Here is a 26,807-nt window from a genome sequence, read left to right on the forward strand (position 1 = left end):
TATAAATAAGTTAGATATATTTTATATTTTTAAATTAAATGCTCAGAGTATTTTGAGAAAAAGTCAATACATGTTGAATTTGAAAAAATTAATTCTCACGATTTGGATTGTTTAGTACGATTTGGAAATCGTTGATATCGATGTAATAATTACATCTCAATTATTTGCTTTAAACTGGAGACTTATTTCTTATGTGTGTTGTATTCTTTTTTTCTCTCTTATATTTTTATTTTAAAAACGAAATTTTCTAGATTTTTTTTAGGAATTATTTATCAAAAATATTTATTTGTGAATATAATAATATAAAATGACCCTTATTAAGTAAGATTAATCTACATTTAATTATACGTTATTCGAATTTATATTTTTTTTATTCGAGGTTTACTTTAGCTAATCAATTTTATATAATCGTTAGTATAATAATTATGTAAACAAGTCAACAACGCTATCATGATTTAATGACTTTTTAATGGACATCCCCTATATAGTCGCGATTGATGCAATGTGTCGCATGTGTATAAATGCTTCATAATGCCTCTATTTATATATTCTAATCATTGAATAAATAAACTCATTGAATAAACAATGCACGCAAAGTTCATACTCTTCAACGAAAGTTCCCAGAAATCCCGGGAAAAACTGTGTGTCAGAGAAACAAGTTGATATTCGTGACAACAATGTCCACCCACGCATATCCTGAACGACAGTCTCAATAAAAAAAAATTCATTCTGTGTTTAGAATTCTCGAGCGCAATCTCAATCTCAATCGACATTTATGATGACTACAAATTAAATCGAAGAAGCCATTTTTCATTGCTGAATTTCGACCTCGATATCGTAAGTAAACTGAAACGCGTTTAAAAAAAAAGGTATAAAATTCATTTTCCAAGCATCATTATTCGGAATATTTTAATATTCGGAATTTCAGCTGTAGAACACCGTCAGATTGAACATCGCTGCTGTTACAGGTGTTACATGTGTGAGTGTGAGTGTGTTGCGTCCTGTCACGATTCATCGACTCGAGAAGTGTATGTGTGTACGTATGTGTGATGTATGCACGATGAGTGTACGTGTGTGTGTGTACTTTCGCCCCAGTTTCCGCGCGTTTCCGCGTGGGGACGAGAATTTAAAAAGTATACACGTACCTTATTAATGATGCCGGGAGATTAAGTACTGCTCTTATCGATATCACGCCGATTTGCTCGGCGATTGCTTCTCGTCGCGAGAGTAAAGTATATTTGCTGACTATCGGCGAGGTGAGTAAAAGTGGTATGATAGACGAACCAGCGCCTATTATTTTTTCACATTATGTGAAATGTCAAGTGCATGTTGAGTATATTATTTTCAGTTATGTATTATAAATACGCGCTTTAATATTCCTAAGCTGAGAAGGTGATAGCACAGAGCGTGTGTGTAGTACTATCTTTATGTGTGATACTTTTATCACAATACGCTTCCTCGTGATGATGAATTCTTATCTTTTCACTTCTCAAAGATTTATTATTGCGTGAAATGCAATTTTCAGATTCTATAAATGTCACTTTTTATATCCTTTTTTGGAATAAAAGTACAATTCTGCAAGGATGAGTCAAACGATGGAAGGGTACAATGACAATAACAAGCAAACTGAAAATAACACACGTCACAATCATAATGAAAGGTATGGAATCATCTGTATAACATGAGTTATATCAAAAATGTTTTGTGTTTTTCTGAGGAAAAAAATTAATTAAAAATATTTGCATTTAATCACTGAATAATGCTCAAAGAATATCAGGATAAGAACTTTCATTAATACTTATTTTTAATTTTCTATTCTAGATCTTTGGAGCTTGATAGGCAACAACAGCAATCTCTATTACCAAAGGCGAGTAGTAGTACAGCCAAACAAGTTAGGGAATATATCCCAAGATCTGGAATAAAAAAGTATAATCATGCTTTGAGCAATTTAATACCAGTGCGGTATCAAAATCAGTATGTATTGTGACAAATTCTTCAATCTTAAACATATTAAAATAATAATTTTTTTATATTAACAATTTAAGATATATGTTAGTAACTGTAAAAAATATATACACATTATTACATATTAACAATTTAAAATATATGTTAGTAACTGTAAACAATATATACATATTATTACATATTAATAAAAATATCTCAGTTATAACAATACATTTAATGTTGTTTATAATTATATCTCAGTTATTAGAACATACATTTTATAGGAAAAAAGAGAATTGGCCAGCAGATAATGCTGGATTATTTTCTTACGTATATATAACATGGATGACACCATATTTATGGAAAGCTTACAAAAAAGGACTTACGATTAAGGACTTGCCAGATATTTCTTTATATGATACTTGCGAGTATAATGCACTCAGGTAAATCAAATACAATATTATATCTTCTAGATATTATTACACTATATAAACAAGAATAATTTCTTTAGACTTGATATACTCTGGCAACAAGAGTTAAGCAAGAATGGTCCCAATGCAGCTTCATTTTTCATGGTTGCATGGAGATTTGTTCGAACAAGAATTTGCATATCATGCATTTTATTGAGCTGTTCTCTTATCTTTGGATTTATCAGTCCTGTAATATTATCTTTATCAATGACAAATTGCTATTAAATTGTATCACTTGTGTTATAATGCAGAATGTTTTTTTATTTAGACAATATTAATGAGAAAGATATTGGAGCATGTACAATCTTCGGAAGAAGATTTCTGGGATGGTCTTAAATGGGTTCTGTTACTTATGTTGTGCGATTCTCTGCGCGCTTTCTTTTTTACCTGGACATGGAATATGAATTACAAGACTGGATTACGACTAAAGTCAGCTTGTGTGGCTTTGTTGTACAAAAAAATTATCAGGCTAAACAGCCTTGGCAATAAAAGTACAGGAGAAGTGAGATACTAGACTCTGTTTTGCAAAATTTACGATGTTAAAGAAGCATCTGTATGCAATACATTCGCGACTTATTTTTAGATAATCAATTTATTTTGCAACGATAGTCAAAGGCTTTTTGATGTGATTATTTATGGACCAATGATTATCAGTGGACCAATAGCCATAAGTTGCGGTATAATTTACATATTGTGGATATTCAATCCCATCGCTCTAATAGGAATAGTAGCTTTCCTTTCATTTTATCCATGTCAGGTAAACAAATCTTGTTATATAGTATGTGTATATATATATATATATATATATATATATATATATATACACACTTATATACTTTGTGTGTACTTCAACAAAAATATTAATTTACAGTACTTTATTTCTCGTGCGACTGGTTATTTTCGCTCAAAATCAGTAAATATTACGGATACTCGAGTGCGACTCATGAGCGAGATCCTAGAATGCATAAAGTTAATTAAGATGTATTCTTGGGAAAAATATTTTAGTCAGAAACTTCTTGGTGAGAATAATTTACACTTTTACATTCTAATTTTTTCATATAAATATTTTTTTTAATTAAACAGATTTTTTAAATTAAAATATGTATGTATGTAAAAATAATATGTATTTTGCAGCTGTACGCAAGAAGGAAGAACGTTGGCTTCATAAAACTGCATATTTGCAAAGTCTTAGTATCTCTCTAACACCCGCTGTACCTGTGATATCCGCGATCATTACATTTTTAGCACAAGTTGCTTCGGGCAGTGGATTAACGGCTGCACAGGTATAATCCATCGATACAATTTTAACATTTTTTAATATTATATATTTTTTTTCATCAATATCATAATTTTATGTGTGTCAGGAAAAATCTAATACATCCAATAGGTAAGAAAATCTAATGAGACGATAAATTTCTCCAAGGACTGGTATTTTTTACCAATTTTTATAGATGTTTGCAATTTTTTAGATTAGTGTCCTTTCCTGGATTGTACAATCAATGTTGCACTTAACGGATTATACATTGCAGGTTTTTCCAATGATCACATTATTCAGACATTTGCTTAGACTGGCACTTACATCACTTAAGGATACCACGCGATATTTTATCAGCGCCCTCATAGCTCTTAGAAGATTCAAGGTCTCCAGTGTTTTTCGATTGGTTTTATTAGCTTAATTTATTAGCTTATTTATTAGCTTAATTTATGGATTGGTATCTATTATTAGGAAGTTGGTACTTGCAATGTTTGACAGATATAATTTTCCATAAATTGTTATCACATTTATTTATCACCAAGATTATATATATCTATGATTCACTTCAAGTATAAAATTTAGCCTGCCAAATCGATTAGATATATCTGATCGATAACAAAATTTTCGCAAATTAAATCTTTATGAAAAGATTATTTAGTAAAGAGATACATTATGAGTACTACTTCTGTAATAATAGATATACGAGATAAATGTGTTGTTTTAATGTGTAAAAAAATACATGTTTTCAAAAGTTCATAAAATGTCGTTAAACACGATGGGCAAACACTGCATGCCTTGTAAAGCATCCTGTTACACTCGAATAGGTACTATTAGCGATTCTTTTGAATTCCACGCAGAATACTCAAATTTTCAGCTATCAATAATATCGAGTTGGAGGTGCATGAGATATTAAAACGTTTCCACGCTAATGCGTAGGACAATCATATTAACATGGTCGTGTTTTTAATTCTACACTACATTACTTTTCAGGTGTTTCCCTTCGTATCGGTGCTCAGTGCTCAAATTCGTACTTCTTTCATGTTTTTGCAAGTGGCCTTAGTTAATATTGCTGCGGTAAAGATAACTTTTCGCAGACTAAAGGTGTTTATCTCTTATATCTAGCAGGAATGTACAATCGATGTATTTGAGATTTTTAATTAATACCTTTTAATACTTTCATCATTTATTGTAATCGAACTGGTTTTTGTTTTGCTAGTGCACGCTTATTGTAGAGTAACATTCACGTTATAAAGCCATTTTGCTTTGCTTATTTGTGACAATTATGTTAATAGATAATGTACAGTATGAAAGAGTTTAAAAAGCATGTACATTGCTACATAAATGTAATATATATAATTTGTATATATATTATTATATTATCATATTTATATAATAATATATTTGTATGTTTGATACAAATTACATGTATAAAATTTGTATCTGACTCTAGAAATTAATTTAAACATTTCGTACTCTGTGAATGTATATACACTGTATCTCTTTCGCTTTTTAATATTGCTTTTATAAGTGTTTTACATTTTTTTTCAATAATTTATCAAATGGGATAATTTGGCTAACGAAAAATGATACTTTCGCACAGAATATACTGCTGTTGGACGAAGGCAGTTGCCAGATGTCAAAACCGATAGTAAGATCGCAAGCGGTTGCCATCGCTAATGGTACTTTCGTTTGCGACAGTATGAAGCTTCAAACGGACGCATCGACCGATAACAAGAAAAAGTTAATATCTGTTATGAGAATCATAATAATCTCTACTAAGGTTTGGAATAATCTTTTACATTTTGATTAATTATAGGAAGGACTCGTCATCAATCACGGACAGATCGACAGAGCTAGAAAATCTAAATCAACCGCAAGAAGCCAAATACATCGAGGTTCTTGGCGACATACATTTTGGAGCACTCAAGGGGAAACTAGTCGGTATCTGCGGCCATGTAGGTAGTGGTAAGTCCAGTCTGCTGCTGGCGGCTCTAGGACAATTGAGAATGACGAAAGGACATATTCTGCGGGAGGGCACTTGCGCTTATGTCAGCCAACAGGCATGGATCATAAACGGCACTTTCAAGGAGAACGTTTTGTTTGGCGAGGAGTTCGATGCCAAGCGTTATTATCACACGATTACGATCTGTAATTTGAAGGAGGATCTGAACATGTTGCCTGGTGGTGACGACACTGAAATCGGTGAGAGGGGTGTCAATCTGTCCGGGGGACAGAAGCAGAGGGTTGCGCTCGCGCGAGCGTATTATGCCAACCGGTGCGCAAAATCGGTTTATTTCCAAAATTACACGTCGATATTGTATTGATAAGTTTGACGAACGCCTTGCGACGAAACATCTGTCATTTCAGGGACATTTATTTCCTCGATGATCCTCTCAGTGCGGTTGACGCGTACGTCGGCTCGTATATATTCGAGAAATTAATTATCGAGGCTCTTAGGAACAAATCCGTTCTCTTCGTAACGCATAACATTCAGGTGCATATTTAATTTAACTCAATAACGAATTCGATTGACTATAATAGTGCGCATTGATGTGCATTGATTAAAAAAGCTATCGTATACAAATTTACAGTAGCATAATAACTGAAAAAAAAATTAACTCTGCGAGTTATTATTGTTATTCGTATTATTGTTATTTCATAATATATAACAATAAATTGTAGTATTAATTTTATCTCACTGTTTTAATTACTTTATGCTATTGAAGATACAACAATCTTTAATGTGTATCAGTGCGCACTAGTGCATTCAACCGAATTCACTACTACCATTTATTGATGAAATATGAGGAAGATTTTTTGATATTTTTTTGTATCATTTTCTACAAAATGAATAAATTTTGAGAAAACTGACATCTCTCAAAATTCTGAAATGTTCCAAATTTTTTATTCGTTGTAGTTTTTGAAGCGTTGCGACGAGATTTACATGATGAGCGCAGGCAAGATTGTGGAACATGGAACCCATGAAGATCTCATGCGACACGATAGAGAGTATGCATCGATGGTGAAGAGCGGCACAGTTGCTGCAGAAGATAACTTATCATCGTACGTTTATTATTTCCTATAAATTATTAGATAACAATAGATGTAAAATAAAGTTATTTAATATGTTTTTATTTCGTTATACAGTGAAAAATTTGCAACAGGGACGCAGAAAAACATCGACACCGGCGGCTCAGAATCGAAAAAGACAGAGTCTGAACATAAAGAAGATGATCAGGATAAATCATACAAAGGTGCACGCGCAGTTCTATAATATCAATAATCACAATAGTTCTATAAAATCTGATTGAAATGATTTTCCTAATTCTGTTTTCTATTTAAATTTAGGAATGACTTTAACAATGACAGAGAAAGCCGAAACTGGGGCCGTTAAATCGCACACTTATCATACGTACATACAAGCCACAGGTGGTTACTTAATCGCGGTTCTTGTATTCTTTTCGTTCTTTTTGAACGTAGGTAGCTCAGCATTTAGTACTTGGTGGCTTGCTGTATGGATTAAAGCTGGCGGGGGTGTAAGTAATATATTTTATTATATCCAACATTTCAGATTTATATATTTGAAACTATCTGCATCTCTTTAACCAAGAAATATTTTAAGTAATAAGTATTCATTATATATGCATTATATATGCTTATTTTTCGCATCAATATTACATATGTTGTTACGAAAATATATCGATTTTGTTTAATTTTCAGAACGTAACTGTGCCAGGAAGTAATGATACCATATACGTAGAAGATATAAATGCCAATCCTGACTTCTCATTTTATCGTAATATTTATAGTGCGTGTATCGCCGCCATTTTATTAACAAGTTTTATTCGCGGCTTGGCCATTATGTTTACGACGATAAAAGCTTCGACCACATTGCACAACATGTTTCTACGTAAAATCATTGGTTCTCCGTTAATATTCTTCGAGAGCACTCCAAGCGGCAGGATACAAAATATATTCAGTCGAGACATAGACGAAAGTTAGTAGATATCCTAATTATATAATATCGCGATCTCTTATTTTTTATTTCATTAATTGCGTTCCTGTTTTACAGTTGATAATTATTTACCCATATCGATAGAAAATATGGTGCAAAATATTTTTACCTGTGTTTTCGCCATTTTCTTTATTTGCGGCGTATTGCCTTGGTTTTCGATACCATTATTTTTATTCGGTATATTATTCTTCTTTGTTAGCAAACTGTTCAGGTAAATATATACAATATTATCGCATAATTTACATATGAATCAATAATAGAAATCAATAATTGAAATTTCCTGTACATCTCTGCAGAGTAGGCATGAGGGATTTGAAGAGAATGGATAATATTTCACGGTCTCCTGTTTTAAGTTTTGTCACAACGACGATCCAAGGCTTGAATACAATTCACGCGTTTCAAAAGGAAAAGAACTTCTTGTACAGGTGATTATTCAATATAATAATAAAATAATAAAAAAAAAGATATGGGATTAAGAATTGTTTTTAATCAACAGATTCGAGGAGTTATTCAATACGAATAATCTGTGTCTACAAATGTGTCAAGCCGCAATGAGATGGTCTGCGGTAAGACTAGACAGTTTGGTGATCGCCTCATCCTGCATAACTGCATTACTCGTGATTTCGTTTAAAAATGAACTATCGCCAGCCTTCGCTGGTCTGGCGATGGCGTATGCTACACAAATGACTGGTATCTTTCAATATACAGTCAGATTAATGTCCGAGACCGAGATGCGCTTTATAAGTGTAGAAAGGATCAGTTATTATCTCAAAGTACCTATAAATAATTTATTTCTATAATAATTATGTCCGTAAATATGTAATTAATTTTTTTTCTCTGTAATATATTAATAACTTTTTGATCTTAATTTTATTATTTTATTTAGACTTTGCAGAGAGAAGGTGCAAGCAAAACGGTTGCTCTTAAACCAGCTGACGATTGGCCTTCTCGTGGCAAAATAGAATTTAAGGCTGTGCAGTTAAGATATAGAGAGGAATTACCACTCGTGCTAATCGACGTGTCTTTTAGCATAAAAGCTGGAGAAAAAATAGGTAATGGCAAATATAATATTTCGATAATGCATATTTATTATATTTCTTCATGTAAGAGATTAATTGACTACTAATTATCTTAGGTATCGTGGGTCGCACGGGATCCGGCAAGAGTTCTCTGGTTGTAGCTTTATTCCGGTTGGTTGAGATTTGCGAAGGTATTATTAAGATTGATGGTATTGATGTTTCGAAATTGGACTTGGATGTGTTACGAAGTAGATTATCGATTATCCCTCAGGATCCAATTTTATTTAGTGGAACTATAAGGTAATAACCGCCAATTCCTTTACTGATTGTCTGGAATACTTTTCTTTTTAATCGATCTTATTTTTAAGATCCAATTTAGATCCTTTCCAACGACATACAGACTACGACATTTGGAACGCTCTTGAAAAGACTCAGATGAAAGCTCGAGTATCTCTTATGCCGAAAAACCTCGATGCTTCCGTTGGATTTGGTGGGAATAATTTGAGTGTTGGCGAGAGACAGCTTCTTTGTTTATCAAGAGCTTTATTACATAGTGCAAAGGTAAAAATTTTTATCGAGCATCTAATTGTAACTTCTGGAACTCTTTGAAATTCATTTCTAAAATCTCTTCAAAATGCTAAAATAAAAATAAATAGCGAATGACATCGCTTTTTAGGTGCTGATCCTAGACGAGGCAACGGCTTCCGTCGATCCGGAAACCGAAGCGGCTGTACAAAATACTTTGCAAAATGAGTTCGCGGATTGCACTGTGCTTACAATCGCTCATCGCTTGCAAACGGTGATCACATGCAATCGCATTCTCGTTATGAGTGATGGTAAAGTCGTTGAATTCGATGCACCGGCCGTGCTTCTCTCCCGACCAGATTCTGAGTTTTCGAAACTGATGGCTGCCACAGACAGAAATGTAAAATAATCTTCGCCAGAGATTCGTACACTCTGATGAAATGGTAGAACTAATGATATTAACTGGTAATAAATGGAAAAAGAAGAAAGAAACATAATACATCTGATATATAAAAGTATATAACAGTATGATACGCAAATGATACATAAAAGAACAATATTAATGAATAAGTGATTATCTAACTTTTTATTAATAAATTTTTAAGTAAAGAGATTTGAAACTCTACATATTCTTTATTACAAGCTCGTATCCTGTACCAATAAAAAGAGATAGAATATTCTCCCATGTCTATCCTTCCACATTTATTTAATTTTACGATTAACGATAGATTTATTATAACGATTTAATTATCATTGAACATTACATTAGTTGTATATAATTTTCAGGTGCATTGAAAGTTTATACATCAAATTGTATGCATCAGAAGATTAACATTTTCGTTGTCAAGATAGATTGATGATAGATCCATCGATTTTTCGACAAGGAAAGTTTGTGAGAAACAGTTTAATTAAAAAAGATTATTTTTAATAGAACTATTTTTGAATACATACTTGGCAATCTCTTGATTTCTAAAGTCTATTTAGTGAAATATTGATTTTCTCGAGAGGCAGGGAGCGCATACTGCTCATGCTCGTTCGCTCCGACTTTCGGTCGTGTTGGACCGCTGGTGATGCGGTCGAAGCATGTTCGTCGCGACATCGCGACAGCTTGTTATTACCTCTGAGATGTTTATTACACGTTGAGCTTTACCGTTGCTTTATACCGAAGATGTAGTCTATAGAAATTGCCGTAAAGGCAGTGTCCATCGTTTTCCGCAAACAGCTAAAAGAAAGGTGTGAACCCCTTGATAATATGTATATATTTATATATAAAAACATGTTGATTTTCTCACAGATAAAAAAAGATTGCTTGTGAAGAAGATCATTCCTGACAAAAAAATTTTCCATTTTTGAATTTTTATTCGATTTTTTTTATTCTTTTAATAGTATTATTAAAAATTATTTTATATTATTTTTTATAATGTTATAGATAATCTATGATAATCTAAAAATCTATGAAATATCTTTTATATATAATAATATATATCTCATGCTCTTATAATGTTTTTAATTAAAATAAGTTAGTAAATTATTATATAAAAATTCTAAAATATACTGTGTTAATTACAAAAATAATTATGTAATTGTTAAATTGTAATCGAATAATATGCATTTTTAGGATGATTGAAGTAACATCGTCAAATATATAAATGACGAGAATACAAATAGAATACAATAATTTAATTAATTGATAAAATTTAATTTTTAGGAATTGTTTGTAATAATAGTGTGTCTCTAACTTTGATATGGAAAAATATATTCACGTCACAAACGTGAATATATTTTTCCATAAGATTATTCACTTTTCTTCCAGGCCTCACCATTGCGAATATAATTCCTATTATGATGCTGGGGCGGAAGCAGAGCCTCAAGGGGGAACCCGTCCTGGCTGATTATGGTCCGGAGGAGTCCCTCAATGAGAGCGCTGACATAGAATGGGTCAACAAGGTGAGAGGAAGTACAGATCAACGGAGAGAAAATTGAAAATTACAAAAGAACTTCCTTTTTTTCAAAACTTTTCTGAAAACCTTTACGTGATTTCAGTTATGGGTGAGGAGATTGATGCGATTTTGTGCCCTAGTTTCATTGGCTTCCGTTTGCTTGAACACGCCAAAAACCTTTGAAAAAGTACCGTCCCTCCAATACGTCACCTTTATTTGCGATCTGATAGTCACGTTTCTATTCACCGCTGAAATGATCGCCAAGATGCACATACGAGGAATACTAAAGGTAAAGTTGCTCTCTTCATCGAGGAAGAATTGAGGTATTTAAGTATATTAATTTAATAAATATATTAAAAATATATTATTTTCAAATTTTAACTCGACAAAATCTCTCTCACGAATATTTTAAATATTAAAAAACGGAGAGCGTGTGTGGAATTCTCCTACGTATAATTATATCATTATATTTTTTATGTGGAAAAGAATAAAATTGCTAATGGTATTGCATAGAGGGATAAGTCCTATTTGAAAGACCATTGGTGCCAATTCGACGCTAGTATGGTGATCTTTCTCTGGCTGTCTGTGATCCTGCAAATGTTCGAGATGCTGGGTTTCCTCATAAAGTTTAGTTACGCTTCGGTTATGCGGGCACCAAGGCCACTGATCATGATACGTTTCCTCCGAGTCTTCCTCAAATTTTCGATGCCCAAAGCCAGAATCAATCAAATTTTTAAGTAAGAAAATTAAACGTTTAAATTGATAGTTGAAAAACTCGTGCGACTTAGAAGCGAGAAATTTCGCAAATTTATTTGATTTAATTCAATTTCTTTCATTGTTAACTATTCAATTTTTATATTTATACAGACGCTCGAGCCAGCAAATCTACAACGTGACGCTTTTCTTTCTGTTCTTCATGTCCTTATATGGTCTCTTGGGTGTGCAATTCTTCGGCGAGCTAAAAAATCATTGCGTATTGAATACAACCGAGCCGCATTACATCACGATAAATAGTTTAGCTATTCCCGACACGTTTTGCTCCACCGATCCGGAGTCTGGATATCAATGCCCCGAAGGAATGATTTGTATGAAGCTGGAATTGTCCAAGTATATTATAGGCTTCAATGGATTTGACGAGTTTGGTAATAGTTAATGTTAATACTATGCCCTCGTTAGAATCCTGTGTAAATTGATTTTCCATGACAATTCATGTCATCTTCATATTACGTCCTTGTAAAAATATTGCAAAAATAATTAATTTCTAGCTTCAAAATATAATATTGTTTAATTTTAAATATATTATTTTATATTTATTATAAATATAATATAAATCTTTATCTTTTTATAATATTGTTTTTGAATACCCAATATTTTCAACAAAAATTAAAAAATTAAAATTTTCGCAATTGCGTTGCGAGATATGTGAAACTTCGATTTGATACTGTTAGCCACCAGCATCTTCACCGTGTACCAAGCAGCTTCTCAAGAAGGATGGGTCTTTATCATGTACCGTGCAATCGACAGTTTACCAGCTTGGCGCGCGGTTCTTTACTTCAGCACGATGATATTCTTTCTGGCTTGGTTGGTGAAGAACGTCTTCATTGCTGTCATCACCGAGACCTTCAATGAAATCCGAGTGCAGTTTCAACAAATGTGGGGCGTTAGAGGTCACATTAGCAATAGTTCAGCATCGCAGGTCAGTTGTATTAATCTTTCTGGAGATTGAAAGAAAAGAGAGAGAATCTTTTTATTTATTTTTTAATTTACTTTAAAAAATCAATAAGATATTGCGTATAAACATCATTATTTGAAATTAATTGTAAGCAAATAATGATGATTTGATTAAATATTGAAATTTGAAACGTACACATTTACTTTACTTATGATCTCATTATTACAGATATTGACTGGAGATGACAATGGTTGGAAGTTGGTAACATTAGATGAGAATAAACACGGAGGTCTGGCGTCTCCAGCGTGTCACACTATTCTCAGGTCGCCGTATTTTCGTATGGTAGTAATGTGCGCAATTCTAGCAAACGGTATCACCACCGCAACAATGAGCTTCAAGCATGATGAAAAACCGAGAAACACGTATTACGATAATTATTATTGGGCCGAGATCATCTTCACAATACTTCTAGACTTAGAGACGCTCTTCAAGATATGGTGCCTGGGATTCCGGAGTTATTACAAGCATTCGATTCACAAGTTCGAATTGCTGCTTGCCATCGGCACAACTATACATATTATTCCGTTCTTTTATCTCTCTGGATTCACTTATTTTCAGGTCTGTACCAGTTATTTCCGACTCTTCATCTTTTGTGTTATCACTTTACTTTATCATTCTATGTTCGAATCTATGCTCTTTAAATTCGTTTTGCCTGCTTTGAATTGTCAATCACTGATTTTTGAATAAATTTAAACAACGTTTGGAAAAACAATAATAAATTTTTATATCTTTTTGTATGAAAAGGTTCTCAGAGTTGTCCGGCTTATTAAAGCGTCACCGATGTTAGAGGACTTTGTATACAAAATTTTTGGTCCTGGCAAGAAGCTTGGCAGTCTCATTATTTTTACCATGTGCCTGTTGGTGATATCTTCCAGCATTTCCATGCAGCTTTTCTGCTTCCTTTGTGATTTTACCAAGTTTGAAACTTTTCCCGAGGTAAGTTACTTTTATATTTTAATAAATTATTATTATACAATTATTTTATTATACAATTATATTTTAAGCTTTAAAGAATGCATTTTTTTAGGCATTTATGTCTATGTTCCAAATTCTCACGCAAGAAGCCTGGGTCGATGTCATGGACGAGACTATGTTGCGAACTCATGAGACGATGGCACCTCTAGTCGCAGTATATTTCATTTTATATCATCTCTTCGTCACTCTGGTACGTTCTTGATATTTCCTGGATACATTAAATGTTAAAATTATATAAACAGATATTAATTAATATAATTAATTATCACTATCTCTTTTCAGATTGTATTGAGTCTTTTCGTCGCAGTGATCCTGGACAATCTTGAGCTGGACGAAGATATAAAGAAATTGAAACAATTGAAATTTCGTGAACAAAGCGCCGAGATAAAGGAGAGCTTGCCATTCAGACTGAGGATCTTTGAAAAATTTCCAGATAGTCCGCAAATGACATGTCTTCATAAAGTACCGTCAGACTTCAATTTGCCGAAGGTTTGTGAAAATGTTACCCTTTTACGATTCGTTATTAATAATTTTAGTAAATTTTTAATCAATATCAATTTAAAAAAACATAATAATTATTTAATGCATTGAAATCAATATTTGATCCATCTTTTCTTAGGTACGTGAGAGCTTTATGCGACAGTTTGTGATTGAAGTAGAAGACGAGGAGAATGAAATTGCTAAAAGAATTAACGAGACCTTCGATTCAAAAATAGTGTACAGAAAACAACGCCCGGTAAAGATCTTAAACAATCCGCCGAAGGTGAGAAGTGTCGTCACTAATTTGAAGAAAGCAGCTGTCATTTATATCATAAAGTAAGTTAAACATCGCGTCGCGGTCTTATTGTTCTCAAGCTTAGACTTTGATCTAATTTTTAATTTTTAGTGACTCCAACAATCAGAGATTGCTATTGGGAGATTCTGCCATGATTCCAGTACCAGGAAAGGGACTTTTAAAACCGCAAGGTACTGTGAGCAGCGCTAAACAACTTCGCATTGATCAGAAAAAGTAAGAATAAAAGATTTATTAATAAAAGAATCTAAATAAGAGAATTTATAGATTTATAAATTTAAAAACTAGAGCCATATATACATTATATTCAATGATCTAATATTTTTTTCAACTTGTTATTAAATAAAAAAAATTATAATATATTTTTAAATATATTATTCATAATGATACTAATCATATATTTTACATCTTCGCTTTCATTCTATTTGTTTTTTATCTATTCACGGACAAAAATAGATCAATCAGAAGAAGCGTCCGAAGTGGATCGATCAAACTCAAGCAGACATATGAGCATCTCATGGAAAACGGAGACATAGGCGGAATAAACAGAGTTAGTTCGGCGCGCAGCAGGCCGCATGATTTAGACATTAAGTTACTTCAAGCTAAGAGACAACAGGCGGAAATGCGAAGGTACGTCGTACATTTTTAAGACTTTTGTTAATTTAACATTTAACATTTTTCCTTTTTTGTATTTCCAGAAATCAACGAGAAGATGATTTGCGAGAGAATCATCCGTTCTTCGATACGCCATTATTCGCGGTGCCACGCGAGAGTAAATTTCGAAAATATTGTCAGCTGTTCGTCTATGCAAGATACGATGCGAAATTGAAAGATCCTTTAACGGGCAAGGAAAGGAAAGTGCAATACAAGAGCTTGCAGTAAGATTCGCAATATTAAAACATCGAGATGGAACTTAAGAGAGATACTTAAGCTGATGAATTTTGTATCTCTTTCTCTGCAGCAACTTCCTCGGTCTAGTGACTTATCTCGATTGGGTGATGATATTCATCACGACGTTGTCATGCATCTCGATGATGTTCGAAACGCCGAAATATCGCGTGATGGAAGAACCGGCGTTGCAAATTACCGAATATTGCTTCGTTATCTGCATGAGTATCGAATTGGCGCTCAAGATTTTGGCTGATGGTTTGTTCTTCACACCCAAGGCTTACATCAAGGACGTCGCCTCTGTATTGGACGTCTTCATTTACATCGTATGTATAACACATTATATGTATATCGAATTCTATTCTATGTTATAAAATATTTTTATAATTATAATAAAAATCATATAATGATTATATAATATTATATATTATAATTGTATAAATCATAATATAATGATAATTTATATTTGCTATTATTTTATTATTGCAGGTGAGTCTTGTGTTTTTATGCTGGATGCCGAAAAGTGTGCCACCGAATTCCGGAGCACAATTGCTGATGATATTACGATGTGTCAGACCATTGAGGATCTTTACTCTTGTACCGCACATGAGAAAAGTCGTTTATGAACTTTGTAGAGGATTCAAAGAAATTTTGCTGGTAAATGTCATTTCCATATTGAGAATTTTAAAACACAGCACCTAAAGTTTCGGTCTAGAAATAATTGGATATGGATTTATAAATCGCTATACAGAGTGATCAATGAAAAATTGCTTTATTTAGGTATCGACATTATTGATTCTGTTAATGTTTGTATTCGCAAGCTATGGTGTACAATTGTATGGCGGTCGATTAGCGAGATGTAATGATCCCACTATCTTGAAACGCGAGGATTGCGTTGGCGTGTTCATGAGAAGAGTGTTCGTGACGAAAATGAAGCTGCGACCAGGGAAAAACGAGAGTTATCCGTCCATTTTAGTACCGCGAGTTTGGTGAGCAAAATGATTAATGGATAGTTCTAGTTCTTTTTCAATTAAATGTATCATATAGTTAAATTTTATTAATATATGTACATACTATGCACTCAATTATATGTATATTTTTCATCAGTAATTCATATTCTCTTTCTCTTAATACAATGTTTATATATATATATATATATATATATATATATATATATATATATCTTTTTTCATACTAATATTGTATTTCAGGGCTAATCCCAAACGATTTAATTTTGATAATATCGGTGATGCGATGATGGCTCTGTTCGAAGTACTTTCTTTCAAAGGCTGGCTCGATGTGCGGGATGTTCTTATTAAAGCTCTCGGTCCTGTGAGTCAATACTTTTTCGACACTTTAATACACACACACGCACTACAAAAATTGTCATATTTTGCGGTACAAAAATGAATAATTTTTGTGATATTGTGTACTGTTTTTTTTTTCAGGTTCATGCAATCTATATACACATTTATATCTTCCTCGGTTGTATGATTGGTTTAACGCTGTTCGTGGGTGTCGTAATTGCGAATTATTCCGAGAACAAAGGCACCGCTTTGCTCACGGTTGATCAGAGACGATGGTGAGAGACTTCGAGATATTTCAAGATATTTCGAAGAATCTCGATCTTGATATGATCTACTAGAAATATAAATTTCGATGCAGGTGTGACTTGAAGAAACGTTTAAAAATCGCCCAGCCGTTGCACTTGCCGCCGAGACCGGACGGCAAAAAATTCCGAGCTTTCATCTATGACATTACGCAGAACATTTATTTCAAACGATTCATCGCTGTCATGGTGCTTATAAATAGCGCTTTGCTGTGCGTTTCTGTGAGTTGAACAAGGCTAATCTTGCAATTTAGATTTAGATATAGAACCCGTAGATACTTTTTAGGATTCCGCGTGATTACTTCCAAAATTATTCCATTTTTATTTATATATTGGCGTATTTAAATTGCTTTCATTCGCCTTAGATAGGCTTTAGATAATTTAATTACGGAAGTATTTATATAATAATTAGAGTAATATGCATGATCATGTAAATTGAACATGCTAGCTTAAAATTTTTTACGACAAAACAATCTTGCTTAAAAATGCTAGCTTGAAAAAACGCGAGCTTGAGAGAAGCTTTTGTTAGAGTAATCTTTCTTCCTCTATTTAGTTTTTTACAAATTTATTAGTCATATCTATAGAACAAGCATCCAACGATAAGATTAATAGGATTATGATGAGCATTCGTGTTGAAAAGACAAAGTGACGTCCAATTTTGAAATAGAAGATAATAGAAAAAAATATTACACACGTATAGAGAAGCCCCACAGATTTGGAGACTGTTACTTTGAATCATTTGTTCCTTGCCGGCTACCATTAGACCGTGGCTAAAAGTTAGTGTGATTAATCGTTTGCTCATATTTAATCTGCGGTCTTCTCCTCTTTTTCTTCTTTATCTTGCTCATCCCAAGTGGAGAATCGAGGAGGAACACACGGAAGCGCTGGCTACGGTCTCCACGATTCTGACACTGGTCTTCCTCGTGGAAGTAATCATGAAAAACATTGCTTTTACACCACGTGGCTATTGGCAGTCCAGAAGAAACAGATATGATTTGCTCGTGACAGTCGTGGGCGTTATCTGGATTGTCATACATTGCACGATGAAGGTACGTTCGATATCTAATTAGATTTTCTCTTCGCCATTTGCTTTCCTAAAATTATAATTTATTACGTTGCTTTCAGAATGATCTATCCTACGTGATCGGATTTATGGTTGTGATCCTCAGATTCTTCACTATCACCGGTAAACACACGACTCTCAAGATGCTGATGTTGACAGTCGGTGTGTCTGTCTGCAAGAGTTTCTTCATCATATTTGGCATGTTTCTCCTTGTCTTCTTTTATGCACTAGCCGGCACCATAATTTTTGGTACTGTGAAGTACGGAGAAGGCATAGGAAGGTAAGAAATCATATATATTTGTACGCAAGTATATAAAACTTTTAATTTACCGTCAATTAAGGTTTTCAGAATGTATAAGAAGAATACATATTTTTTTATTTGGATTTTTTAATGGTATTAAATCGTTTTTTTAAATTCATGATCTTTCTTCGTCTTATGTGTTATTTTCTCTAATTTAATATATAAAAAATAATCTTTTTTACAATTCAGACGTGCTAATTTTGAGTCACCAGTCACCGGCGTGGCAATGCTCTTTCGCATAGTGACGGGAGAGGATTGGAACAAAATTATGCACGACTGCATGATACAGCCACCTTATTGTACACCAGCGGGTAATTACTGGGAAACGGATTGTGGCAACTTTCACGCTTCCCTGATTTATTTTTGCACCTTCTACGTCATTATTACTTATATCGTCTTAAATCTTTTAGTGGGTATGTATACGATATACAAAGAAACATTTATATAAAATAATCACATGAATATTATTTATATTTAAAAAGAAATTCCGCAATTATTTTGTTCTTGCTTTACCTAAGAAAAAAGAGAAACGATATTTAATCTAATTTTTATATACATATATAAGCAATATTTTTTAAATTAGATTTTTGCATTAATTTAATTAACGAACATCGAAGACAAGAAATGTGAAAATTTTCTTTTTCTTTTCAAATAGCTATTATCATGGAGAACTTTTCTTTATTTTATTCGAATGAAGAAGATGCGTTATTATCATACGCCGACATAAGGAACTTCCAGAACACGTGGAATGTAGTTGATAATCATCAAAAAGGTGTTATACCGGTGAAGCGGGTATGATCTTGCTTATGAACTTCGAATCAATAATTCCATATCCAGTGAGAGAATATAATAATCCTTAAGAAGCGCAAATAATAATATTAATGTATTTCAGGTGAAGTTTATCTTACGGTTATTGAAGGGTAGATTAGAGACTGATCCACAGAAGGATCGCCTACTCTTCAAGTACATGTGCTACGAGCTGGAACGATTGCACAATGGTGAGGACGTCACTTTTCATGACGTTATTAAGTAAGTTTCGTGATTTTACTGTGATGAATATTATAAACACGTTTATTTCCTTTATTAAGTTTTCAATTAAATTTCGACAAATGTTTTGTGAATTTATCGGATATTTGATTTCATAAAATGCTCTTAGATCCTTTCCTCTTTATTTTTTATCGTTTCATTTGCGAATTTCTCAACTGTATATAGATGATGTGTGTGAAAAAAAGTTTTATATCATTCAAGTGTAATTGTCAAAAAAATGTTTCCTAAATTGAAGAATATTTCAGTATGTTATCATACCGTTCAGTGGACATAAGAAAAGCGCTCCAATTGGAGGAATTGCTCGCCAGAGAAGAGTTCGAATATATAATCGAAGAGGAAGTAGCCAAACAAACTATTAGAACTTGGTTACAGGGTTGTTTGAAAAAAATACGAGCGGTGAGAATCGGTTGACTTCAAAATCGTGTCAAGAAAATAATCTTTTCCTTTTTTTTTATATTTTTGTAGAAGCAGCAGAACAGTCTTATCGCCGGACTTCGTGCTACGAATAATGCGGCTGCGTTGAAGGAGGCTCAAGAGGAGAAAAGCAAAGAGGAAAAAGGCAAGGAAATTAGCGTCGATCGTGAAGAAGAGATCGAGACAAAGGTACGTGTTATTTGCTTCATTATAATTCAAGCATTTCTGGAAGAAAAATTAAACTGAGAAATTTTCCTATATTTTTATATCAAAATTAATAAATCAATCGTAATTTTTTTCTTAAAGTTTTTAAAAGAAATATATAAAATAAACGAGTGAATCATAATAAAATTATAATAAAAATTACACAATAATCATCCTATGTGAAATTCGAGTTATTTTATGCTAATTTTCTAAATTAGGATGTCGAAGCTCCGAAACATAGAGTTAAAAAACCGGTAGTGCTTCCAAGATCAGACAGCATAGGAAGCGCCTCGGGAAGAAAATATCTGGCTCCGACATTATCGGATCCCGCATCCGTTCGATCGGAGAAAGATAAGATTGCGGTATCGAAGAAAAGAAACAGTAGACCGCCGTGTAAGTCTAAGTTATAGCTTCCACATTAAGTATTTTGAGTTACGCTTTCCTTCTTTTTTTCAGCGATGGTGAAAAATAATTTACCCCATCTAACGGAAAATACGGAGCAAAGCAGGCAACAAAGGGAAACGTTGAACAACAAGACAACTGTGCCTAAAGTTTCCAGTGTTATGTTGGAAGTTCGAGAATGGTGGAAGGAGCAATTAGCTTACAGCAGTGAATCTAGCGAAGACGAGGTTTAAATCTTGTAAGTCGTATCATCGAGTAGGAACTAAATGACCAGAAGCAGATGGTAAAAGCGAGGATTCCTATTTTCAGCAGTAAAAAAAATCGAATTTTTTTCTCTATTCATACAAGCCTAAAAATTTTGCATCGAATAAGGAGAAAGAAATCCGAGGAAGAAAATGTAGTATGTGCCTAATACTTTTAATTTTAATGGAAACCAATCACAAACTTTAACATGTTGAGCTGCTACGTTAGAATTTTGCTACATCAAAGAACGGTTTCGTACGCTTTTCGAATCTTCCGTTCTATTATTATTAGCGTGGTTTGAAGCTCATCATGTTAAAGAAATCGATTTCTTAAAGAAAAAAATTGTAATCGAGATATACATACTCATTTCGTATCAAATGTCGGGGCATTATGTGTAAGTATCGAAGATTGTCCATACGAAAATTTCCTTAAATTCTTGAATATCGACATATTTAAAAAAAAAATGTCGATATGTAGAAAATTTCCTGTGCATTATTCATGTAGCGTCATTCATAATCGATCATGTTGTTGGACACAACATTTTGAAGGTATAGTGTATAGTAAACTGTATAGTGAATTTTATATGATATACAAAGTTAATCATTGTGCAAGTAATATTTGGATAGCGTTGTTAATGGCAGCTGTGAGTACAATTAGCGCAAAATGCGATTCGTCGTAGATACTTTTGTCACGAAGATGGTCCCGATGATCCCTGTGAAAATGATATCCTAGATTGTCTCGATTCTTTTTTCCTTATTATAAAAATATGTCTCGAGAGAGGGCCTATATCGTAATAAATCTACGCGAATTGATTGATTTGATATTGGCGGTTGTAAAATGTTAGCACACTTAATGTTGATGTTACACTGTCTTTGTTACAATTAGCAGTAATGCTGTTATGAATGGTGCTTTAAGATAAAACAGTCGTGCAAGACTCGGAGAAAAATTACTTGACCAAAGATGTAATTTATTTTCAAATGAAATCCGACGACTACGTTGTGCATGTTGAACGTAGGAAAGATAATTGGAACATTTATATATAATATTGTCGTGAATTTTTATAATAAGACGAAGAATGCATGTGTGTGTGAGTATGTCAAATAAATCCGTCAAATTTTATGCGATCGATATTGATGCAATAATACGCACATACAAATGAATTGCTATGTTATGCATTTATAGAAGCGGATTTAATGTTGGAAATCGCGTTATATTTACGTCAATGTAAATGAATGTTGATGATTGTTGCTAGTTTATGTGCCAATGTGTTGTCTTATCGAGTATGGGACAAATAAATGTTGTTTAGATATCATTATTCGTATGAATTTCGACATTATATTATTATTCGATGATTAGTATAAAATGCAAACAGTAAAAAGTCATTTTTCGAAAATTTGGATAAAATTGTGGAAAGTAAAACTAATTACATATATAAATCGCATGATATGTCATCACTACATATCTCATATAAAAGTTTTGATTATTCATAATCATGTTGGATGAGTCTTTACTTGTAATATTCTAACAATTGCATCTTGCATCGAATGAAAGTTTTTATTTCAAATGATATCCGCGCACGTGTTTCAATTACCTAAAAAAAAAAAAACAAAAAAAAAACAAAAAAAAAACATAAAACATTACCAGTAAGATGTTATATTAGGAAGATGTTGCCTTCCGCTGCCATAATTTGATTTGCTTCAGTCATGGTGTTGATGGCGGCGTTAATCTCGTCGTTTGTAAAATTCAAAGATTGTGTTGTGTTTAGATAACTGGTGACTTCTCTTAGTGGAATTGTCTGAATTCTTCGATCTTGGAACAATTTGTGAAGCGATGACTTGAAAATTGCAAATCTAAAAATTAAAGGAAAATTAATTTAGAATGCTGTTTCTTCAATCAATCTTTGCTTTTCTGTTTTATCACACATTAATAATAAAATAAAAATATAAAAATGGCAATATATTCAAAATATAAAGATACAAAAAATAAAAAATGGAGAAAGTTTTGATACATTATTCAAATAATGATTTTATAATTTCTCTTAAATTATTTTATTAATATAATTTTAAAACAAAAAAAATCAATTTCTTTTCGAATAAAATTACCTTTCCTGCGTGATTGTTGGCGTCGCCGTTTGTGGAGTGGATGTCTCCACGCTTTCCATAGTTTCCATAGTTTCCATAGTTTCTGGCGGCGTGCTAATCCTTTGCGACTGTGTCCTGGTTGTTCTTCTGGTTGTCACATCGAGAGCATCGTCGCTATCATATTCGTACGGATCATCTGAATCTTTTGTCTTTTTACTTCGTTTCGGCTGTCTACTCTCTTCAATATCGTCTGCATTCTCGGATGCATCGCTGTCACGACGTCGTCGCTTCTTTTTTTCTTTTTCCAGTACGCGCTTGAAATAGGCAAATTGCACCAGCTCTATTGCGGCGCGCGCATCTTCATCTTCAACGTTCTTCGAGAGCCGTGCTTTTGCATGCGCCGTCGCCAACCGGATCAAAGTCTCCAAAGTTCTCGCGGTTACCGGTTGAGTCTGAAAATTATGCAAAAAGAGATATCTGTATAATTTCTTTTTTAAGATTTTGATATGTGGCATCAATTGCAATCTTTCTTTTAGCTTATAGAAACAAAAGTATCAAGACTCACTCTCGCAACATCGTATTCCACCATATCTTCCGATCGAAGTTTCGAATATTCCTCTGCAATAACGGCGCTGGCTTCTTCTGTGAGCTTGGGTTTCATGCATCGTGCGATGTGAATGTACTTTCTCATGAACTGTATGGTGAGAATCTGATCCCTAGGAGAAATTCATATAAAAAATCTCTATATAATATCTTTACACAATCAGCATTTAGAATTAATCGAATAACTGTTAAAACAACTGTTAAAACAACTATTTAAAATAATATATAGATTGCATAATAATATATAGATTGCAGATTATATTTACTTTTTGGAACGCGTTTGTCCATGTAGAAGCGGATCGTATTTCTGATAAACTTGGGTCTGTGCCTCCTCGATAGCCACATCATCCGGATTCTTCGTGGTTAACATATCCAATTTAGAACCTAAACTCAAAGCTTCCCCATCTTGTTCTAGAGGATTTCTGTATCGATGCATCCTGACAACGTGATCACTGATTACATGATCCTGATCTGAATCGATCACATCTAGCATAACGAAGAGCAAATCGAAACGCGATAGCAGAGAATCCTGTAGGCCGATGTTCTCCATAGGTGTCTTGTACTGATCGTACTGAAAACAGAAAAAAAAACTTTCATTAGTTATAGTTATTAGATATTTCATTTTATTTATATCAATATTACTCCATTTATTTGTTATATATTAATCTAATTATTATGTTATTTTCTACATGGAAACAAATTTTAGTTTACAGAGATTTTTCTCTAAAGAAATAAATTTGATTCAAACTTATCTGAAACTTTCTATAAATGATAGAGAATCCTTTAAAAGTTTGAATTTTCTTATAATTATTTTTATGTTTTTTTCTTGAACTCTTCTTCAAAAGGATGCTACAAGAGTACAACTTACTCTTCCGTATACAGGATTCGCAGCTGCCAATACTGAACAACGAGCATTCAGACTGGCGTGAATGCCTGCTTTGGCAATCGTGATTCTGCCCTGCTCCATCACCTCGTGTATTGCTGTCCTGTCGATATCTGACATCTTGTCAAATTCGTCGATACAAATGACACCGCGATCCGCCAGCACCATCGCTCCTGCTTCTAGCCTACGCTCGCCAGTTTCCTGGTCAACCGTAACAGCCGCCGTCAGACCAACACCAGAGGATCCACGTCCGGTGGTCGGAATTGCCCGTGGAGCAGTACACAACACATAACGCAGTAGCTGTGACTTAGCCACTGATGGGTCTCCAATTAGCAACACGTTTATATCTCTAATGAAAATGTCCTGATTATTATTTCATGATCATTAATCAGTATTAAAGAGAAAAATTTTCATCAAAATTGTTATCAACTACAAATTTTTCTTTTTTCTTTTACTAAACTCAAAATTATAAACATTTCTGTAATATCAGATCTCTCAAATCAAATTTCTTAAAATCTATCAAAACTTATTAAAAAACAAGTTATCTATTTTTTTACCACATTTATTAATCACATTTTCAATATTCAAAGCATGAAGAACTTTGTAAAATCTTACCCTCTTAGCCTCGTACCGTTTGGCAAAATCTTTTCAACTCCGCCTAACAGAAGACATAAGATCGCCTTTTTAATGTATTCATGTCCATGTATAGATGGTGCAAGAGACTTTGCGAGAAGTTCGAAAATATTTTTACAGGGATTGTTTTTTGCCATTTTTTTGCACATGGCCACGTCGTCGTGGGAAATCGCGAGATTGGCTTCCTTGCTCAGTTGCATCACATTGTTGGCGATTAGAACAGTCCTGATTATATATAGATAATTATAGTGACAGAACACATTTAGATGAAAATAAAACGGATCCACAAGTTACAAATTGTAGAAATAATTCTCGATCTTCATCTAGGACATACTTAAAAGTGCCAGTCGTGTATCCGCCTTGTTTTCCAGGGAGACATCGATAATTTCCAACAATCTGTACTCGATCTCCGGGTTTGCACAAGTCCACCAAATCGTTATCACAGATTACGTCCACGCTTCGTGGTAGTTGTCCGGCTGGAGCTTTCTCTGGCATCTCCTGTATAGTGAGTGTTTGATGATCTTTGTAAGTGGACAAACCAAATTCTGTTTCCAGTGGATTGCCATCTTCATCCTACAATCAAAATGATAAGTTTCTCCGAGATTGATAAATAAATGTTTTTTTCTTATTTAAATAATGTAGAAAATTACAGTAGTTGGATAAATAGCGGAATGTGGAAAAGCATCCAAGGAAGTTAGATCCGAGTAGGCTCTTTCTAGAACTGTTTTGGTCACATCACAGTAATGAACGCTTCTTACAACTTTTGGTCGGACCAATGAACCTACAAACAATAATTTTGTTTTTATGAAAAGATAAATTTATGAATAAAAATATCACTTCGATATAAGTATATATTCAAATAAATGAAATCATTCAAAATTAAACAGATTTACATAAATTTAATAAATCTTGTGGAATAAAAGTTACATATAAATTTTTTTTCTGTAAGTACTCACATTTTGTGACAATACCCTCCAGGCATACCAAGTTACCCAGATAATGTGAGGTAAGTGTTCTTGGTGTAACATGTTTGTTTCCAAAGCTACCTTCAAAAGCTACGAAGAAATCTTTGTTGCTCTTGGCATACTCAATATCTATGCTCGAAATATATTGTTTTAGAGCATTTTGAAATGCCAATTGTTCCTCAAAAGAATTATTTAACAAGCTGTAACATATATTCATAATTCTTTTTAAAACTCTTCAAAACTATGATACAAGTTAATAAAAAAATGAATCTATCGTACCTTGCTGAACGTACAGGATTTTTCCTTCTCAAATCATTGATATTTACAACTAGTCTATATTTATTTTCCTGAACCATATTTTTAACCATCGTGGCATATATGCCTTGATCTTCCTGTAGACAAAATCAACATATAATATGATATAATACTTATAATTTGTCTTCCAATAAAATATAATTAAATTATTTATATATAAATTTAATTTTTTTATACAATCTTACAAGGTATTGTAAGAATTACAAAGAATCATGAAAGATACATTGTGTATAAATTAAATAAAATTAATAAAATTAAAATTTAAAAAATAGCCGGTATGAAAAAAAAGCATTGTATTGACAAGTGTCGATTATTAAAATATCTACCATGTCGTCCAAAAAATCAACATATTCACGCGTTATCTGCTCCAGATTCTGATCGATCTCCGTATCCATCTTAGCAACAATTAATTACAAAAGGCAATATTTATTACGCGAGATCTTATACGGGAAAAAATTTGAGGAAACTCGCAAAACTCTTTGAAAGCT

At 33.1% G+C, this 26,807-nt stretch overlaps 3 protein-coding genes across 8 annotated transcripts; 2 read left to right on the forward strand and 1 right to left on the reverse strand.

Moving 5' to 3' along the window:
* Positions 1 to 443: 443 nt before the first annotated feature.
* Positions 444 to 9,807, forward strand: LOC105253612 (multidrug resistance-associated protein 5-like). Of its 5 annotated transcripts, none has more exons than XM_020028222.2 (25): positions 444 to 837; positions 929 to 1,256; positions 1,526 to 1,660; positions 1,822 to 1,974; positions 2,229 to 2,387; positions 2,456 to 2,603; positions 2,683 to 2,916; positions 2,998 to 3,171; positions 3,286 to 3,433; positions 3,549 to 3,697; positions 4,660 to 4,770; positions 5,270 to 5,409; positions 5,486 to 5,944; positions 6,037 to 6,163; positions 6,587 to 6,732; positions 6,817 to 6,923; positions 7,018 to 7,205; positions 7,390 to 7,666; positions 7,742 to 7,895; positions 7,981 to 8,109; positions 8,181 to 8,457; positions 8,571 to 8,736; positions 8,820 to 9,003; positions 9,072 to 9,264; positions 9,380 to 9,807. In XM_020028222.2, exons 3-25 carry the CDS (start codon positions 1,584 to 1,586, stop codon positions 9,635 to 9,637), a joined length of 4,158 nt encoding a protein of 1,385 aa, XP_019883781.2. In that variant the 5' UTR covers positions 444 to 837; positions 929 to 1,256; positions 1,526 to 1,583; the 3' UTR covers positions 9,638 to 9,807. The 5 variants fall into 5 exon arrangements, with proteins under 5 accessions (XP_019883781.2, XP_025263861.1, XP_019883782.2 ...); XM_025408076.1 differs by lacking the exon at positions 4,660 to 4,770 and adding an exon at positions 3,944 to 4,054 and having other exon boundaries at positions 929 to 979; XM_011261740.3 differs by lacking the exon at positions 4,660 to 4,770 and adding an exon at positions 3,944 to 4,054 and having other exon boundaries at positions 445 to 837.
* Positions 9,808 to 10,184: 377 nt separating this feature from the next.
* Positions 10,185 to 22,151, forward strand: LOC105253614 (sodium leak channel non-selective protein). The gene is made up of 29 exons (XM_011261745.3): positions 10,185 to 10,461; positions 11,042 to 11,175; positions 11,272 to 11,457; positions 11,682 to 11,905; positions 12,036 to 12,310; positions 12,617 to 12,864; positions 13,069 to 13,458; positions 13,645 to 13,836; positions 13,928 to 14,065; positions 14,158 to 14,364; positions 14,495 to 14,691; positions 14,762 to 14,884; positions 15,125 to 15,298; positions 15,367 to 15,546; positions 15,630 to 15,882; positions 16,046 to 16,213; positions 16,337 to 16,545; positions 16,768 to 16,888; positions 17,005 to 17,138; positions 17,222 to 17,387; positions 18,020 to 18,214; positions 18,291 to 18,508; positions 18,719 to 18,942; positions 19,185 to 19,321; positions 19,422 to 19,558; positions 19,822 to 19,972; positions 20,042 to 20,179; positions 20,413 to 20,587; positions 20,651 to 22,151. The coding sequence occupies exons 2-29, from the start codon at positions 11,071 to 11,073 to the stop codon at positions 20,827 to 20,829; spliced, it is 5,244 nt and encodes a 1,747-aa protein (XP_011260047.1). The 5' UTR covers positions 10,185 to 10,461; positions 11,042 to 11,070; the 3' UTR covers positions 20,830 to 22,151.
* On the reverse strand, positions 12,702 to 26,714 carry LOC105253613 (DNA replication licensing factor Mcm3). 2 transcript variants are annotated; one of them, XM_011261744.3, is made up of 12 exons: positions 26,646 to 26,714; positions 26,284 to 26,396; positions 25,996 to 26,204; positions 25,690 to 25,820; positions 25,374 to 25,612; positions 25,022 to 25,264; positions 24,392 to 24,755; positions 23,790 to 24,094; positions 23,486 to 23,636; positions 22,942 to 23,372; positions 22,481 to 22,689; positions 12,702 to 12,883 (listed from the first exon to the last, which is right to left on the reverse strand). In XM_011261744.3, exons 1-11 carry the CDS (start codon positions 26,712 to 26,714, stop codon positions 22,491 to 22,493), a joined length of 2,454 nt encoding a protein of 817 aa, XP_011260046.1. In that variant the 3' UTR covers positions 12,702 to 12,883; positions 22,481 to 22,490. The 2 variants fall into 2 exon arrangements, with proteins under 2 accessions (XP_011260046.1, XP_011260045.1); XM_011261743.3 differs by lacking the exon at positions 12,702 to 12,883 and having other exon boundaries at positions 22,274 to 22,689.
* Between the last annotated feature and the right edge of the window lie 93 nt (positions 26,715 to 26,807).

This window comes from Camponotus floridanus, unplaced genomic scaffold (assembly GCF_003227725.1).
Source record: "Camponotus floridanus strain SB8 unplaced genomic scaffold, Cflo_v7.5 scaffold2, whole genome shotgun sequence".
Classification (NCBI taxonomy): Eukaryota; Metazoa; Arthropoda; class Insecta; order Hymenoptera; family Formicidae; genus Camponotus; species Camponotus floridanus.